Here is a 15,833-nt window from a genome sequence, read left to right on the forward strand (position 1 = left end):
CACAGGTCTTACTCAGTTTGGTCTCACTCAATGAGTATTTGGCTTGTTCCTGCAAGGTGCCCAGGGGCGACTGGTACCTGTCTCCGGGCTCCGTAGTTGCTCTTTAGAGCTTGACCTTCCCTGGTGGTGAAGCTGGGCTGCAAGTCTGTTTGGGGACTGGCTTCTCTCTGGTGCACTTCTGTCCAGAGGGCACATGGCTCACAGCCTGTGCAATAGCAAAAGGGCCACCCTGGGAGCAGCACATGCCAGTTCCTGGGGGTCCGGGTGTGGCCGCACTCCTGGACTGACCCCGCTCTCTCTGGTTCACTGGCACGGCCGTGCAGCATGAAGGCGAAGAGCACCAGGCTGCGCAACGCCACGGGGGTGGAGCTGTGGCAGCGTGTCCAGCGGCCTCTGCAGGGCCTGCAGCTGTGGAGGGACCTGGCGCAGAGGCTCCTGGACGTCACCGCCAGCCTGCCAGACCTGCCCTCCATTCACACCTTCCTGCCCCAGATTGAGGTAAGCGCGGCCCTGCCGGAGGGCTGACCTGGGAGGCCGGGGGAGGCCACCATGGAGCGTGGCACCTTGGGCGTTCTCCTAGGGAAAGGCATGCTCCTGGGTCCTCTGCTTATCTGGTAAAGCTCACGGCAAAGGCGCCCGGCACAGGAGTCCTGCGTGCCCAGGAAACACTGACACTCATTATCGGAGACAGAGATCAACCTCAGAAGGCAAAGCCCGGCGCCCAATGTGACCCCAAAACTCTACACTGAGCCTGCCATGTCCTCTCCCAGATGCCTCTGCAGGCAGCCCTCTGGTGGGAACTTAAGCAATGAGAGAGCACATCAGGCCATGACCTTTACGTGGTAGGATGCATGCGACAAGTGACAGGAGACCTGACCAATGGTAGCTTAAAACTCAGTGATCTTCAGGTGGTCCCAGGGCGGGCTTGATAGCTCAGTGGCATCATTCAGGACCCAAACTTCTCTAGCTCTAAGCCATGCCTCCTCTCACACCTCTTGATGGTGCCCGCCACTGCCAGTACGCATCTGTACATGAACAGCACATCTGCACAGGAAGGAACACTGTGGGAGCTAAAGGACTCTCCTTCCGCCACTTCCCGCAGGAGGCAAATCCTCCTTCCCAGAATTGCCAGCAGACTCCCCTTACACCTCATTGGCCAACTGAAGTCACATGACTACCTCTGGCCCAATCACTGGCTGAGGATGATGGGATTACCATGATGGGCGTCCATTATAGTCATAATCCTAGAACCTGGAAACCTGAAACTTGCCACCCAAACAAAATCCTAGTGGTTCCGTGAGGAAGCAGGAGGAAGGGCGGTTGGGAGAGCGGTGGACCATGTCAGCCACAAACACCCGTCACCATGGTAGCTCCGATTCGCCTATAAACACTGCCTTGGGCTGCCATGGAACTCTGAGGTCCACAGCGTGCTTGCAGGGCCAGGTTCCTGGACACGCAGAGTGGAAGCAGACACGAGAGCACCGGCAGTGTCAGCCCCACTTTGTGTGCATTTCCGCTCTGCTGACATGAGTCACGACTCCTTGGAGAATGTAAAGACTTGTGATGGAAGCAGAGCCCTCACGGGTATTCCCACGAGCCGCTGGGCACTGGTGACCCGCCGAGCACTGTCTCCATTGCTGTTTCTGTCCGACCTGGTGGAGGCCGGTGCCTCGGCCTGGAGCGCCCTCCTCGGCTGCAGACCAGGGTCTCCCTCGTGGTTTTCCACCGGGCACTCAGGTTGGAGCAAGCGTTTTCGCTCTCCCTGTTGCCCATGCTGCAGACCATGGCCTTTCCTTCTGGGGGTCCCGAGGGCCCCCTGCCCCTCGTGCTCCGAAGGGTGATGGTCCTTTTTTTTTGAGGTACTCCTCAGGGATCCCCAAAGAGAATTTCGTATGTGCCACAAACCTCGATTTTAGGCTAGGCAATCCCAAATACACCCTTTGCATCTGGTGAAAATCTATCTAGCCATTTCCATGAGGTCTGGTCATCAATAGACTAAAGCTTTACTTAATTAATTACAGTTTCTGTGTATTTGAGGTCATATTATATAGTTTTACCCACTGATGTGTTGACTCTACACACATCGCCTACACATGCAAGCTTTCTCTCAGCATCATTTAAAGTTGTTCCAAAAAGTCATCATCTTCAATGGCTGCCTACGATTCCACTTGTGGGCCTGCCATAATTTATTGAGTGTGTCACAGATATTTAGGTTGCTTCTGATTTTTGTTGTCATAATTAATATATGTTGAATATCTATGAACACAGATTTTTGTCCCCATTTCTACCATCTTTCTCCTCATTTTTGCTGAAGGACCCAGGCCAGGAAGAAGTTAGGGTACTTGTTCAAGGTCAGGCCACTCAAGAGCGGCAGAGCCAGGGCCAGAATGGTGGGCCGTAGACTTCCATCCAACGTTCTTGTCCCTGTTAGCACGCTGCCTCCTGGAAGCAGCTTTGCGAGTTAAGAGAACAGTTTTGTTAGGAGTGTTTGACCGTCGAGAAGACCAGGTCTCACGCAGGGGAAGCCCCCTGCTCAAGGTCACCCAGTCACTGCACCTCTGACCCAGGCCTGTCTGACTCCACGACAAGTGCATTTCTGTCCTGTCCTTCCCGCCGGGGCAGAAGGCACACCGGGACCTCCTTGAGGTGGGAGCGAGAGCACTGTCCTGGAGGCTGGCCAGGACCCCCAGAGCAGGGGTTTCTCGGAGCGGTGGGCTGGAACAAGTCAGGCCAGGACTTCGGTTTGCTGGCAGAGGGCCAGTCTTGTAGCACTGTCCCCAGCCTAGCCAGGCGGCCTGGATGTCACGTCTTTTCTTGACTCAGCTCCTACATCTAGCCTCAGAGCGGCCTTTGGACCTGCAGAATCCCCCCAGAACTGAAACTCCGAGCCCCCAAAGTTGGTCATGGCCCGTGTATCAGTTTCCTAGGGCAACTGTGACAACATACAAAAGCTGGGTGGTTAAAGCACCAGAAATGTATCCTCTCGCAGTTCCAGGGTGGAAGTCCAAGGTCGAGGCAGAGGGCCTCACTGTCTCCAAGGGCTCTAGGGGCGTGTGCTACCTCACCTCCTCCAGGTCACTGGTGTTTGCGGCGGCCGCTGGTGTCCTCAGGCGTGTAGCCCCATCTCTGTCTCTGTCCACACATGAACGTCTTCTCCCATGTGCTGTCACTTCCTCTTCCTGCTGTGCACGTGTGTCTGGATCCAAACTTCCCCTTTCCACTCGGGCACCCATCAGCCTGGATCGGGGACCCCCCAGTGACCTCACTTGACCTTGGCTACCTCTGTAGGGACCCTGTCTCCAAAGAAGGTCACATGCTGAGCTAGTGGGGGAGGGTTAAGACCTGGCCATTCCTTCTCGGGGGAGGACACAGTTGGACCTGGGACAGCAGGTGAACAGCACCAGCTGGGAAGAGCTGCTGTTCGTGGTGCGCCCACCGCGGGGCTTGCTCTGTTACAGGTTAAAGGGCATCAGCTCATTTAAGCTTCACGACACCCCATGAGCGGGGCTGTGGCCACCCCTGTGTTACCAGTGAGGAAACTGAGACTCAGAACTGCCCATGGCCTCTCAGCTAGCACACAGTCCAACTCATCACAGTGACAACTGCCCAGCCTGAATTCTTAACCCCACGATATCCTGTCTGGGTTTAATGATAAGGGGGTGCAGGTGACCCCCCCACCTAAAGAGGCTTGGCCTCTGTGTGGCCAATCACAAAGCACACACCCTCATTCACAGGACACACCAGTCCAGTCATGCCAGCCATGTTTTTGCTGCCCTTCCTCCAGGGACCCCCTCAGCCCTTGTCAGTACTGCTTCCTCTGAGGAGCCTTCTTGGATTTCCCCGACCAGGAAACCCACTTCCGCCTTGAATGCCCACAGCGCTCGGCTGAACTTTGCCTAGGAAAACACTCCCTTTCTGCCTCGACTGCAGTTGCCTACCTGGGTTGGGGTCTTTGTTCCTCGGGTCCCAGCCCCGTGCCTAGCTCAGCATCTCAGTGTGTTCGTCGGGTAAAGATGGACGGACTCTGGCCAGCTGACAACGAAGCCCCTGGCCTCCAGGGCCCTGGGCCTTACCCAAACTACTGGTTAGTCAGCAGGGGCCTGAGGCTTTGGGGCGAAAGTGAGTGTAGGTTGGGTGTGTGGTCAGGGCCGGCTTCCTGGAGGAGGCAGGGCCTGGGTTGTGCAGAGTTCAGGCTGCATGGAAGCAACTGCCCGTTACAAGGAGGCCCCTGAGTCCCCTTTCCACCCGGCAAGCTCCTATGTCTCATGACTCCATTCGGGTGCCACCTCTTCTGGGGAGCCTTCCTGAATTACCCCCGATCATGCTCCCACAGGCCCTTAGCCCCCTCAGAATGTCCCAAGCACCACGTGGGAGGTAGCCCATTGCTACTGGTGAAGCAGATTGCTGAGTAGAGGGCCAGACTGGTCTGGTTTGGTTGGGTTCGGCTGCAGTGGGCACAGTCGGTGGGGGGTGGCGGAGGCCAGCAGGGGGCTGTGAGCTGCCGTGGCCCAGGCGAGTGGGGCTGAGGGTGCCCACAGTCAGCGGCCGTGGGGATGGACAGGAGATGATTTCCAAGACATGTAGGCGGTAGAATTCCTGCTCAGGCTTTGACAATAAGATGGATATCGGGGGCAAGAGAGGAATCAAGGTGACCCTGAAATTCAGGGCCTCCGCAGTGCGTTCCTGTCAGCCTTTTCCTCAGGTTTGCTGCTGCCTTGGGGCCCAGCACAAAGGTGCAGCCACTGGGCGGTCACGAAAGAACAGGTGTGTGCTCCTGGCCTGGGCTCTCAGCTCTGTCCTGCTCTGTGCTAATGGTGACCTGCCTCCCTGCACAGGCAGCCCTGATGGAGAGCTCCCGCCTGAAGCAGCAGCTGACCGTGCTGCAGCTGAAGAAGGACCTGCTGGGCAGCGTCTGTGGCCAGGACAGGTCAGCGGCCCTCCTGGAGCAGGTGGCCAGTTCTGTGAGGGACAGAGACCTGCTGCACAACAGCCTTCTGCAGAGGAAGAGCAAACTGCAGGTGAGCCCCGCCGCTGCCTGCCCGGCACTGGTGCTGGGGCCGGGCCAGAGGACGGGTTACCCTTTCCGGGCTGGGCAGCCTCCCTTCTGATCTCAGCTCCACCACGTGCCTCCGTGTGGCCCTGGGCACGTCCCTTTGGCCCCACAGTCTCCGGTTGCTCGTCTCTAAACTGGGCAGGGTTATTGCCTAATCCTTCTAACTGGGCTCCTGGCCATCCATCTGCCCCTGACCCTGCCCGCGAGTCCCCTCTCTACTCTCTAGTCACTGAACTGTCTTTCACAGACAGCTAGGGAGTGTCAAATAAGAAAACGCAGAGAAAAAAAATTTAAGCTTTGAGCCAGCAGTTAACTGGAAACTATGATTATCAGCAACATATTTCTAAATGTGACCACGCGAAATGGAAGATAAAATGTGGCATGTTGTGGACAGTTCATTCTTCATGTTACAAATGTTTGCTGTGTGTCCGATGATGATGATGACGGTGATGGCAATGGTGAAGATGATGGTGATGATAGTTGTGGTCTGTGGGGCACTGTTGAGGGGACAGGCACCTGCTGAGAGCTCACAGCCTTGACCTTGCTGATCCCAGCAGCAAGCATTCCAGGGTTTGCAGGCAGATGCGCTCCGCTGCAGCCTCTCCCCTCCGCCACAGCAGCATGAGAGCGGCTGCACGTTAGTGGGCGTGGGGGTGTTGCAATAAAACGTTTTTAACAGAAGGGGTGTGTGGTACAGATGTAGTCTGCCAACCCCTGTTCTAGCTGAATGTGAAGACACTTTGGTGACTCTGAGGAGGGGTGTTCAACCCCCTCAAGAGCTCTGGGAAGGCTTCCTGGAGGCGGTGGTACCTGAGTGAGCATGAGCGAGCGGGGAGAATGCTGGAGAAAACAGCTGGGTTGTGAGGAGGCTCTCAGTTGGGCTGCTGCCCGTTCTGTGTCTCTCCAGAGTTTATTGGCACAGCACACGGACTTCAGAGCAGCTTTTGAGCCCCTGCAGGAGAAGCTCTCGGGCCTGCAAGTCAGGGTCCAAGCTGAGAACGGGCTTCAGAGGAACCTTCCTGCAAAACAGGCCCAGCTTTCAAGGTTGCAGGTAAGGGGCCTGTGGGGCCCGAGTCCCCTCTGCTCAGGAGCCCAGCTGCACCTGGAAGCAGCGCCCCTCCTTAGCAGTAACTGGCAGAGTGGCCGCCAGCCCCAGCCAGACACCTGGACCTGCGCTGAGATCTGATTTTTCATCTCTGCTGACTGACCCGAAGGTTCCTGGCTCAGCGGGGCCCTCGGCACCTCCAAGATGCTGACTCTCAAGCTTAGAAAACTGATAAGCTGTCCGTGGTTCAGTCTAACATCACTCTTGTTTTTAAAGTTGCTAATAGTGTCCTAAGGAGTCCAGAGGCCTTCAGTTAGATAAGCCCACTGGGGCCTTAAGAATCAGTGTTCTAAGTTCTAGTGCACTCGTGGGCGGGACACCGCAGCACACCAATGGGTGTCTGCTGGACGAGGAGCTGGCCGGCTTTTAGCAGCTGCCTCTCACAGCCCAAGCTCAGCTCCTCCCTGCACTCACCCCACACGTGTGCTTTGGAAGACACCACAGACGGCACATCCGGGCTTTCGGACCACAGCCGGGATGGGGCTCCTCCTAGCGTGAGACAGCGTGAGACAGTGAGAGTCCGGCTGCGTGTCCCCCAGTTTGACCTCATGGCGTCTCAGCGTATTTTCATCTCGTCTGAGAACTCTCCCCATTCCCAAGAGTGGTCCTATCAGGTGGTGTCATGGTGCAGCCACTGGTCGGGGACCCGCTGTCCCAGAACCGCCTCCCATGTCCCCCACTCAGCGTCCCCGGCCCCAGTCAGCACCCATGACGAGAGGCAGGAAGGGCAGCCCTACTCATTGCTTCCTCTGCTGTAGGGGCTGCAGGAAGAGGGGCTGGACCTGGGGGTGCAGGTGGAGGCCGCCAGGCCTTTCATCCAGGGGAACCCCAGCCACCAGCACAAAGTGGACCAGCTTTCCGCCGACTGCCAAGCCCTGCAGAGGTCTCTGGAGGTGAGAGCTGTGACCCACCTGGGCCCTGGGGTCTGACCCTCTTAGATGGATCCTTCCTCTTTTCTTCCTTCATTCCTGCCAGCTCTCCTTTCTCTTTCTCTCTCCCCACTTCCCTTCCTCACGTACTTGGTGGGCAGTTATCAAGTGCCTCCTGTATGCCAGACAGCATTCCGGGCCCCAAGGATGGGGCCGCGTGATGGGATAGCCCTCCCAGGTTTCCGCTCTGGTGGGTAGGTGGACGAGTGGGCAGCCAGCAAGTAAATATACAGTCTCCCGGGCGGGCAGCCACAGGAAGAACAGCACAGAGTGCTCGGGATCCTAACAGGAGCCCCGCAGGCAGCGGGCCCATCACGCTGCCGCCCAAGCTGGGGCTCAAAAGTGCAAGGCCGAGAGCCTTGTCTGCAGTGCCCTCTGCTGGCCACCTGGATCTTTCTGGGGTTCCCGGAGGACTGGTTCCCTTTTGAGCAGGGGGAACGGAAATGGGGGGCCCTGCAAAATTCCCCAGAGGACAAGCTGACAGGCAGGCTCCAGCCAGCACCCCGACATCCGTCCAGATGGGGTCCTGGGTTTGTGTCTGTAACCAGGGCATCCGGAGCTCACGGCCAGCTCTCGGGCTGCCTCCCTTCACAAAAACTCCGTCTAAGGCAGGGCTCCCCACCCCAACGGCCCCGCCCACTTTGCTTAACAACAGATACTCCGAACAGCCGCCTCTCCGTGTAAGTGCCCGTACCATTTAAAAATGTAATGTGATGCCCTTTCTATAGTAGAAAAGAGAAATAAAATGAAGCACTGAATAGTTATTTAAAATGTCTTCGAAAACATAAGTGCCCCCAGGGGGCCACACCAGAGGCAGAGGGTGTGGAGCAGCTCCAGGTGCCTTTTCTCCAGGTGCAGAAAAGTAAGACAGGCTGAGAGGCACTGTACACCAGAATCTGTCTTTCCGGGGTAAATTCCTTGCACCTTGGAGAAGGGAGGACCAGCGTCTCTTGTTCTTGCTGGGCAGGGGGCCCTGAATGGGAGCCCTGGGGGCTGGCACAGCCCAGGGCCTGGGCAGGTCTGGGGGCCCTGCAGGGTGGGGGGACCCAGTCTCAGCGCCACCAGCACTCAGGGCGCCCCGGCCATGGGCTGTGCCACAGGGCCTTGTGGACCGGTGTCAGCGAGGCGTGCAGGAGCACTGCGCCTTCGGCCACAAGCTGCTGGAGCTGCGGCAGTGGGTCGCCATGGTCACTCGGAAGCTGGAGTCGTACTTGGGGGACACAGGCCCATGGGATGCCCAGTCCCGCGAGGCCGAAGTTGAGGTGAGGTGGCTTCCCCTGCAGAGGTGCTGCGTCCCCAAAAGCAGGCCGAAGCTCCCACCCTGGGGGGCAGGGGCCACCCCCCACCACACCCCCGCCAGGACCTCACTGGGTGTGTGAGCGTTTTTGTGTGCCCTTCAGAGGCTGCTGGCAGAGTTCCCCGAGAAGGAGGCCCAGCTGCCCCTGATCGAAGCACACGGCCAGCTCGTGATGGAAAAGTCTTCTTCGGAAGGAGCGGCTGCAGTCCAGGAGGAGCTGGAGGAGCTGGCCGAGTCGTGGCGGGCCCTGCGGCTGCAGCAGGAAAGCCTGCTGAGGTGAGGTGGCCTCCTGGCCCTGAGCCTGCTCAGGACATGGCCCTTCCTGTTGGGGAGAGCTCGGTGTGCCTGGGACAGAGGGGCGGAGCTCTGTGGCTTTGCAGCGGGCAGTGGGTGCAGGGAGACAGATGGCCGGCCTGGGAGGAGCGTCCAGCCCGCTTGAGCTTGGGCCGCACCTGCATCCTGGGCACCTGCACCCCGTGGGCCGTGATGTGGGTCTCAAGAAGGAAACCAGAAACGCATGTGCCTTGGGGACGTTCTGACCCACCTGAAGGACCGGCACAGACCTGGGACAGGAAGTGGCCTCCCACTGCCTCGTGCCCTAATCCGTTACTTCTCTGTGAGTCCCCATCACGTCTGTCCCCACGTCAACTGGGCTGAATCTGTCTTCTCAGCCTCATCAGGAACCGTCAGCTGCAGAGGACAGAAGTGGACTCAGGGACGAAAATGGTTTTCACCAACAACATCCCAAAGACCGGGTTTCTCATCACCCCCACGGACCCCATGTCCATTTCCAGGCGTCACCGGCAGGTGAGTCTGCCTGGCGGGGCTGCCAGGAGGGGCCAGGTCCTGAGTCCAGTGATCGAGGGTGGGTGAGAGTCTCCCTACCCCCACCTGTGGCCACAGGCTCCACCCAGGACTCGGCAGTGTCCTCTCTCAGCTGAGACTGCCCTGCTGGGTCTCAAACATTCCTTGTGCCACAGGACAGAGAGACTCAGACACCCGGACCCAGGCCCCTGGGGAAGGTCCCAGGCATCCCTTGGACAGACAGGCCCTCACCCCTCAGAAGCACGGCCCTGCGGGGGGGAGAGTGGGGGTTAGAAGCTTCCTGCTGGCCCAGATTGCAAACTGAAATCAGAGAAGATGGGTATTTTTTTGTGCCACAGGTTGTATTTTGTAAAGACAGCTAACCTAAGTACATTGTATTGTCCCTACTGTCCCCTGGCTGCCTTTACAAGGCGAGCACATGGAAAAGAAATTCACTTCTTGTTCTTCGAAGGCAGCCCGTCCCTCCACTCATTCTCCCTCCGAAGGCACGAACGGGGGGTGGCTGCGTTCTGAGCGTGGGGCTCGGGGCTGGACACAGCCTCGAACAGGACAGAGGCACTTCCCACCAGCCAAGGACCCCGGGCCCATCGCAGAGTCTCCCATGTCCGGACGCACACCCCGGATCCTATTAAAACCCAGACTCTGATGCAGCAGGTCTGCGGTGGGGCCCATGAGTCTGTTTCCACAAGGCCCCATCCGCTGCTGGGCCCTGGAGCACATCTTCAGGGACAAAGGAGCGGGACCCACAGGCAACGAAATGAGGGTTTCCAGAAAGCGTGGTCCTGGATGGCAGAGGGGCCGCACGCCGTGGGAGCCTGCTGCAGACTGACCGTGACCCAGTTCTGGGGAGAAAGGCAGTGGGAGTGGGGGTCGGGGAGAGGAGTGGAGGGTGCTGTGTCCACACAGAGGAGACAGCATGTGCAAAGACCCCCAGGAGAGAGCACAGTGCCGGGGCCGCGGTGTGTGTGTGGGGGCTCAGGCTGGGGCTCGGCCTCGGAGGGCGACCTGCAGAGTCAGGCAGAGCCGGAGCCTGAGGCTCTCAGACCTCATCCAGGAGCGTGGGGGCCACCACAGTGTATAAGTGAGGGCTCAGCTGAAGGACATGCGAACTAGACAGAGCTGCAGGGGGACAAAGTGGCAGGTGGGTGACTGAGATTACAACCATCCTGGTCAGGCAGGAAGGGGCTGCCCTGGGAGGCCGGGGAGGGGACCGTGAGGAATGTCCCTGAGACGTAGACACTGTGGCCACGTTGAGTAGAGACATTCCTTGCCCCCCAGGCCTCTCTCACCTCCACTATCTGCCTCAGATGGGATCCCCAGGACATGTGGCCCGTATGTAGGCTGTTCTCCCCCTGACACTTCGGGCACCCCATGCATCCCCCACAGGCAGAACCCCCCCAGGATGCAGAAGGCGGCCCTGCAGGTTTCCCCGGGCTCCTGAGGAACTTCGAGCAGTGGCTGCAGGGGGAAAACGCCAAGCTGGTTAGAACCATCGCAATGAGATCGGCCACGGCCAAGGACGCGAGGACCAGAGAGACGAAGCTGCAGGTCTGTGACCCCACCCGTGCGCTTGTTCCCAGAGACCCGGCCCAGGAAAAGGAGCATAGACCTAGCTTCAGAGCGGCCCTGGCTTGTGTGTGAACAATGACTTTAAACCTGGGCTGGCTTAGGTGTCCCAGATGAACCGAGCTCCACGTGTCCCTGTATTCAGCCCGCTCCATGCTCCTGGCTGGGAAACAGCGCCACTCCTTGGGCGTGGCCGTGCGGCAGGCTGTCCCAGCAATCTGGCTTCAAACAGCACCTCTTTATCTAACTCACCCTTCTGAGGCCTGGCCGTGGGGGCGAGCTCAGCGGGGCAGTGCCCCCAATCTTTCTCTTCCACTCCCACCTGGAGGCGGTCACTGCCTGATTCCACCCTCCTGAATAGGTTTGGTGCCTGCCCCCTCTCACTACTACTCACCAGTTTTGACCTTAATTCTGGAGACTGGGGAGTCTCAGCTGAGGAGGGAAGGGTTTCAGTCTCTGCCTCCGCAGAGCCCCGACTTTGACCTTTGAGTCCAGGGCCCTGAGGGGCTGCCAAAAGCAGCTGTGCTCGCCACAGTTCTTCCAGGCCGGCCGATGTCCTGTTGGCAGAGCGGGCCTGCCCCCTGGGCTGCTTCTGTGGGCTTCGCCCCCGCCCTGCTTTCTGCCCAGTGTGCCTCGCTCTCTTGTGAACTCTTTACTGCCTGCTATTTTTTTTTCTATAGTCAAACCTCAGGCTTCTTTTTCTTTCTTTTCTTTTTTTCCTACGACATAGTTCTGCATCTGTAATGCCTTTTATTGTTTTTAATATTTTGCCCTCAGTGAGAGGCATGGTCCAGTCTCCTGCCTGACCACGACCAGGATGCCCCTCCTGCCCTCCTCCCACCTCCCGCTGCCGCCAGCCAATGCCAGCCCTCTCAGAGACGGCTTACGGTTCCCCGGGTGAACCCTCTCGCCCTTGTAGAGCTCACATTCTGGGAAGCTAAGCAGCATGCCCTTGTCACACAGCTAGTCGCATGGGGCAGAGCAGGACCCAAAGCCAGAATGTGAACCCAGGTCCCCGGACATAGGGGGCTGCTCCAAGCCCCAGGTCACACCATGTCTCAGGGACCCTGAGGATAAAAGGTGCTCCCCTGGCGGACACAGAGCTATATTTCAGTAGAAAAGTCCCAGTCCCAGCATCACCCTGCCAGGCTTAACCATGCCAACAGGAAGATGTTCAACAGTGGTAGCTTTTGTAATGGCACCTCTTACGTCAAGTCCTTTGCAGGGCCCAGTTGTAGATTGTCAGAGTTGGATGTGGCCATGGAGGTCAGCAGGGCAGCTGGCCCTGTCCTGTGGGGTCCCTTCCGTCACACTGCAGAGAGCAAGGGCCTGGCCTTGACTTGAGTTTGCAGGGATGGGATTCTCAGTAGTGGCCTTCAGCTCCTCTGCAGTGAAACTCAGTTAGCTCCTCCCTACTGTCAGGGAGGGCTGCCCGGGCCCTCTGGACGGTGCACAGGACATTGCCTCTGCCCCACAGGAACTGGAGGCTCGGGTACCAGAAGGCCAGCATCTCTTCGAGAACCTGCTTCGCTTTGGGCCGGCGAGGGGGACCTCAGAGGAGCTGGAGGATCTGCGCTACCGGTGGATGCTATACAAGTCCAAGCTCAAGGACAGCAGCCAGCTGCTGGTAGGGCTAAGGACTCTCCGGCCCAGGCCAGGGGTGGAACTATGGCTGGGCCTACGGCTGGGCCCAGCTCACCTGGGAAACCTGGGTGGGCTCGCATCCACCGCCCTGTGCCTCCGCAGGCCAGACGGAGGGGGCCGCTCAGAGAGAGAAGCGAGAGACTGCTGGGTCCTAGCTGCTGGCTGGCAAGATGTCCCTCCTCCATCCTGCCACCCTGCAAGGCTGGGGCTCCGGTGACAGCAGCAGCAACTGTCACAGTTGATGTCCAAGGAGCACTTTGCTGCCCCTAAGCCGCAACCTCTGTGGGTGCCACCCTGGCCTGTCCTCACGGCAGCCTCTGCCTGAACAGTTGTGTCCCTGCCCCCAGCAGGGCTCTGGGAAGGCAACCCGCCCAAGGCCCCAGAACCGGGCACAGCAGAGCTGGCACTAGCGTGCGCCCTGCTGCTGGAGGCAGAGAAGGAGCCTGGGATCTCGTCCCCTCCTCTACCCCATGTGACTTGGAGCAAGCATTTTCCCCCTTTGGGCCCGGTGTCCCCTCACAGGAAACAGTGACAGCTAATAAGAGCCTTTATTAAGTGCTATGCCCTCGTAGGAACCCTGTAAAGGAGGTACTGTTCTTATTCTCTGAGAAGTGATGACGAATCTGAGGCTGGGGGGTCAGCCTGAGCAGGGGGCACCCGAGCTCCACAGCTCCTGTGCTGGCCCCGCAATGTCCGAATCGGCCACTAGGTGTCAGCCCAGCCCCAGCCTGGCGGCCGTGCCCGCCGGCCTTGGCCCTGGCTTTCCCAGACAGAGTCCCACCTGGGCCTGAAGTGCGTTAAAAAGCTCATTAAATCGAATCACCTGCTGGTTCAGCCTGTCCAGATGACCAGAAGTTTTAAAGAAACGCTCCCCTGACAAAATGAATATTCCATTACAGGCTCTGTTGGGATTTAAGTTTCACTCACTTAACTGTTTTTTTTCCCCTTTTCCTCTCCTTCCCTAAAATAACAGACACAGAGTTCTCCGGGGCCGCCGACGGGATTCCAGAAGGTATGGAGTCTGCCATCTGCTCCACACGGCTGAAGGGCAGGGCGTCTGGAGGGCTGGTGGGCCTGTGACGTGGGGTGGGACTCCTGGGCTTTCTGGAAGGTTCCGTGAAGTCTGAGGAATACGTAGGCAGGGTCAGCCCGGGCTGCTCTGGGTCGGGCCCCAGGAAGGCCCAGGGGAGCACAGAGAGCACTGAGCTCTGACGGGCACAGGAGACAGGAGTCCTAGACTTTTCATCCGAAACCGGACCAGGTGAGGCGTGAACAAGAGCCCTCTTAACGGCCATGCCATGACAAACAGTGTGAACCAGCGCTGTCTCAGGAGACCTGGACCACTCCAAACTAGACAGTGAGGCCACCTGAGTGGCAGACAGATATTGGGGCCCAGTGGGGACAGGCAAGAAAGGGGCAGGGTGCCTTTCCTGTGCTATCAGGCGTTACTGTGTATGCCCCCCAAGACGTGCTCTGAGCCACTCCTGGGGGGCCTACGGGCCAAAGCAACAACAGTGACAACCCCTGATGGGTAATAAGCATCATTACTCTCGATGCTGCAGGCTGGCCATCTGCCACGGGCACGGATGGTGCCGGTCGCAGCCAGGGTGTTTCATTTAACTGTCCCAGAGACACGCACGGCATTATCACCTTTGTTTTAAGCGTGAGGAAACCAGGAAGAGACAACCTGGTCAGTAAAGGCTCCGGAGCGGTCTAGGCCCTCTGGCCCCAAAGCCCCTCACGCATGCTTTGGAGAAGGCACCCCTGAGGCCTGGTGGGTCTCCCTGCTTCTGGAAAAGCCCGGTGTGAACTCATGCCCCCAGAGCCCCCTTTTCCAAGGGAACACACTTGTTTTCCTGCCGAGCGTTGCCCGTGAGAGACATGCCTCCAGCCTGCACTGCTCCCGAGTGGCGGGGCTCCTCGAGGTCTCTCTGACCTCAGAGTCTGTTTTCAGACGCTTTGCACACCGGGTTTCCTTCTCGGTCCCCAGATTGTGGTCGCGCCTTGAATGTTCGGGAGAGAGGGTGTCCCCTGGATGGGGCAGGGTGGTCATGAGACCAAGGATGTGCTCTGGGCCCCCTGCCAGTCAGCTTTGTGGTCTGGAACAAGTTGCTTTGCCTCTTGGGCTCACTTTTCCCATCTGTGAAATGGAATTATTAACGTGGACCTTATTTACTTCATTATCTAGTTTTAAAGATTATGAAAACTGTGGCCTGTAGAACTTCTTTAGAGATTCCAAGACCATGCCCCCCCACCGACCCCCAATTTAGAACAACAAAGAGACTCCTCGTGAAACAGGGAGAGGCATCAGGAAGGACTGGCTCGGCCCACGCCGTCCTGCCTGGTGGGACATGGGGGCCCTCAGGCTGCCTCTAGCTCTCACACTTGAAGCCCCTCCCTGGCTGGGAGCCCTCACCCATGCAGCTCCCAGGCTGCAGTCCAAGGGGAGCCACGTCCGGGTCCCCTGGTACTTAGCACATAGCAAGTGCTCACTCGGTGTATTTCTGAGTAAGGGACCCTTGGCTGGCTAACCATAATCCTCCAGCGTGAGCTCAAGCTCCCATCAGTCTATAGCCAGGTTAGCATGGAGTGTTCACAGCCCCATGTTTATCTGCTGTCTCCTCATTCATTCATTCATTCATTCATTCATTCATTTCACAAAGATTTGATGTGTGCTGACCTTGTCTCAAGCGCTGTTTTTGGCACTTGAGATCCCTCAGTGAAGACAAAAGCAAAGCCCTGCCCTGGTAGCCTGTACATGCCGGCTGGGTGGGGTGGGGGGTGGAGAGAGGACTCCCATGTCCAGCTGGTCTTGCAGAGCACAGGGCCGAGGCTCCGGGTCAGGAAGCTTCCAAGGGCGGCAGCCGCGGTGTGCAGGTCTTTTCTTACCTGTGGCCAATAGATGTTGAGCACCATTTCACAGGTGACTCGAGGCAGGCAGGCTCTAAATGGCCAAAACATCTGCTTATTTGGGCTATGTTTCAAGCAATCAGGTATGTGAATATTTGAGTCTGGTGCTCGCTGGGTTTGGAGCTAAAGGGCTCAGCCCACTATGAAGAAGTAAGCACCCGAAGGCCAATCCACAGAAGCCATCGTGGGCTCACTTACAGGACAGCTTGTCTCAGCAGACTTTGTGTCCTTCCCCCGGAGTTTTGGATTCAGTCGGTGTGGGGTGGCCCAAGAACCTGCATGTCTAGCCAGTTCCCAGGCGGGGCTCAGGCAGCTGGCATTTGGGAACCGCTGCCGTGTGCTCTGTGTTGAACCCAGGACCCGTCCTCAGCGCGTACGATAGTTGGCAAGTCACAGCTTCTGGTGAATAGAAAGAGGGCCCGCTGAGCTCCTGGTGGGCAAATTTCTTGTAACAACCGGCACATAGTAGGCCCTTCATGGCCACAGAAATATGGACCCTGAAAA

At 58.1% G+C, this 15,833-nt stretch overlaps 1 protein-coding gene across 4 annotated transcripts in view; it reads left to right on the forward strand.

Annotated features, from left to right (window-relative positions):
• The window catches only part of SYNE3 (spectrin repeat containing nuclear envelope family member 3), a 71,297-nt gene that overhangs the window by 47,087 nt on the left and 8,377 nt on the right, over positions 1 to 15,833 (forward strand). For all 4 annotated transcript variants that reach the window (XM_053666018.1, XM_053666015.1, XM_037130197.2 and 1 more), the window contains 10 exons: positions 324 to 498; positions 4,836 to 5,018; positions 5,961 to 6,104; positions 6,917 to 7,051; positions 8,188 to 8,349; positions 8,488 to 8,660; positions 9,056 to 9,191; positions 10,596 to 10,757; positions 12,253 to 12,402; positions 13,393 to 13,431. In XM_053666018.1, coding sequence (XP_053521993.1) covers positions 324 to 498; positions 4,836 to 5,018; positions 5,961 to 6,104; positions 6,917 to 7,051; positions 8,188 to 8,349; positions 8,488 to 8,660; positions 9,056 to 9,191; positions 10,596 to 10,757; positions 12,253 to 12,402; positions 13,393 to 13,431 — 1,459 coding nt within the window. The remainder of the gene's footprint in view (positions 1 to 323; positions 499 to 4,835; positions 5,019 to 5,960; positions 6,105 to 6,916; positions 7,052 to 8,187; positions 8,350 to 8,487; positions 8,661 to 9,055; positions 9,192 to 10,595; positions 10,758 to 12,252; positions 12,403 to 13,392; positions 13,432 to 15,833) is intronic.

Source organism: Artibeus jamaicensis, unplaced genomic scaffold (assembly GCF_021234435.1).
Source record: "Artibeus jamaicensis isolate MK-2021 breed Jamaican fruit bat unplaced genomic scaffold, CSHL_Jam_final contig_444, whole genome shotgun sequence".
NCBI classification, from domain to species: Eukaryota; Metazoa; Chordata; class Mammalia; order Chiroptera; family Phyllostomidae; genus Artibeus; species Artibeus jamaicensis.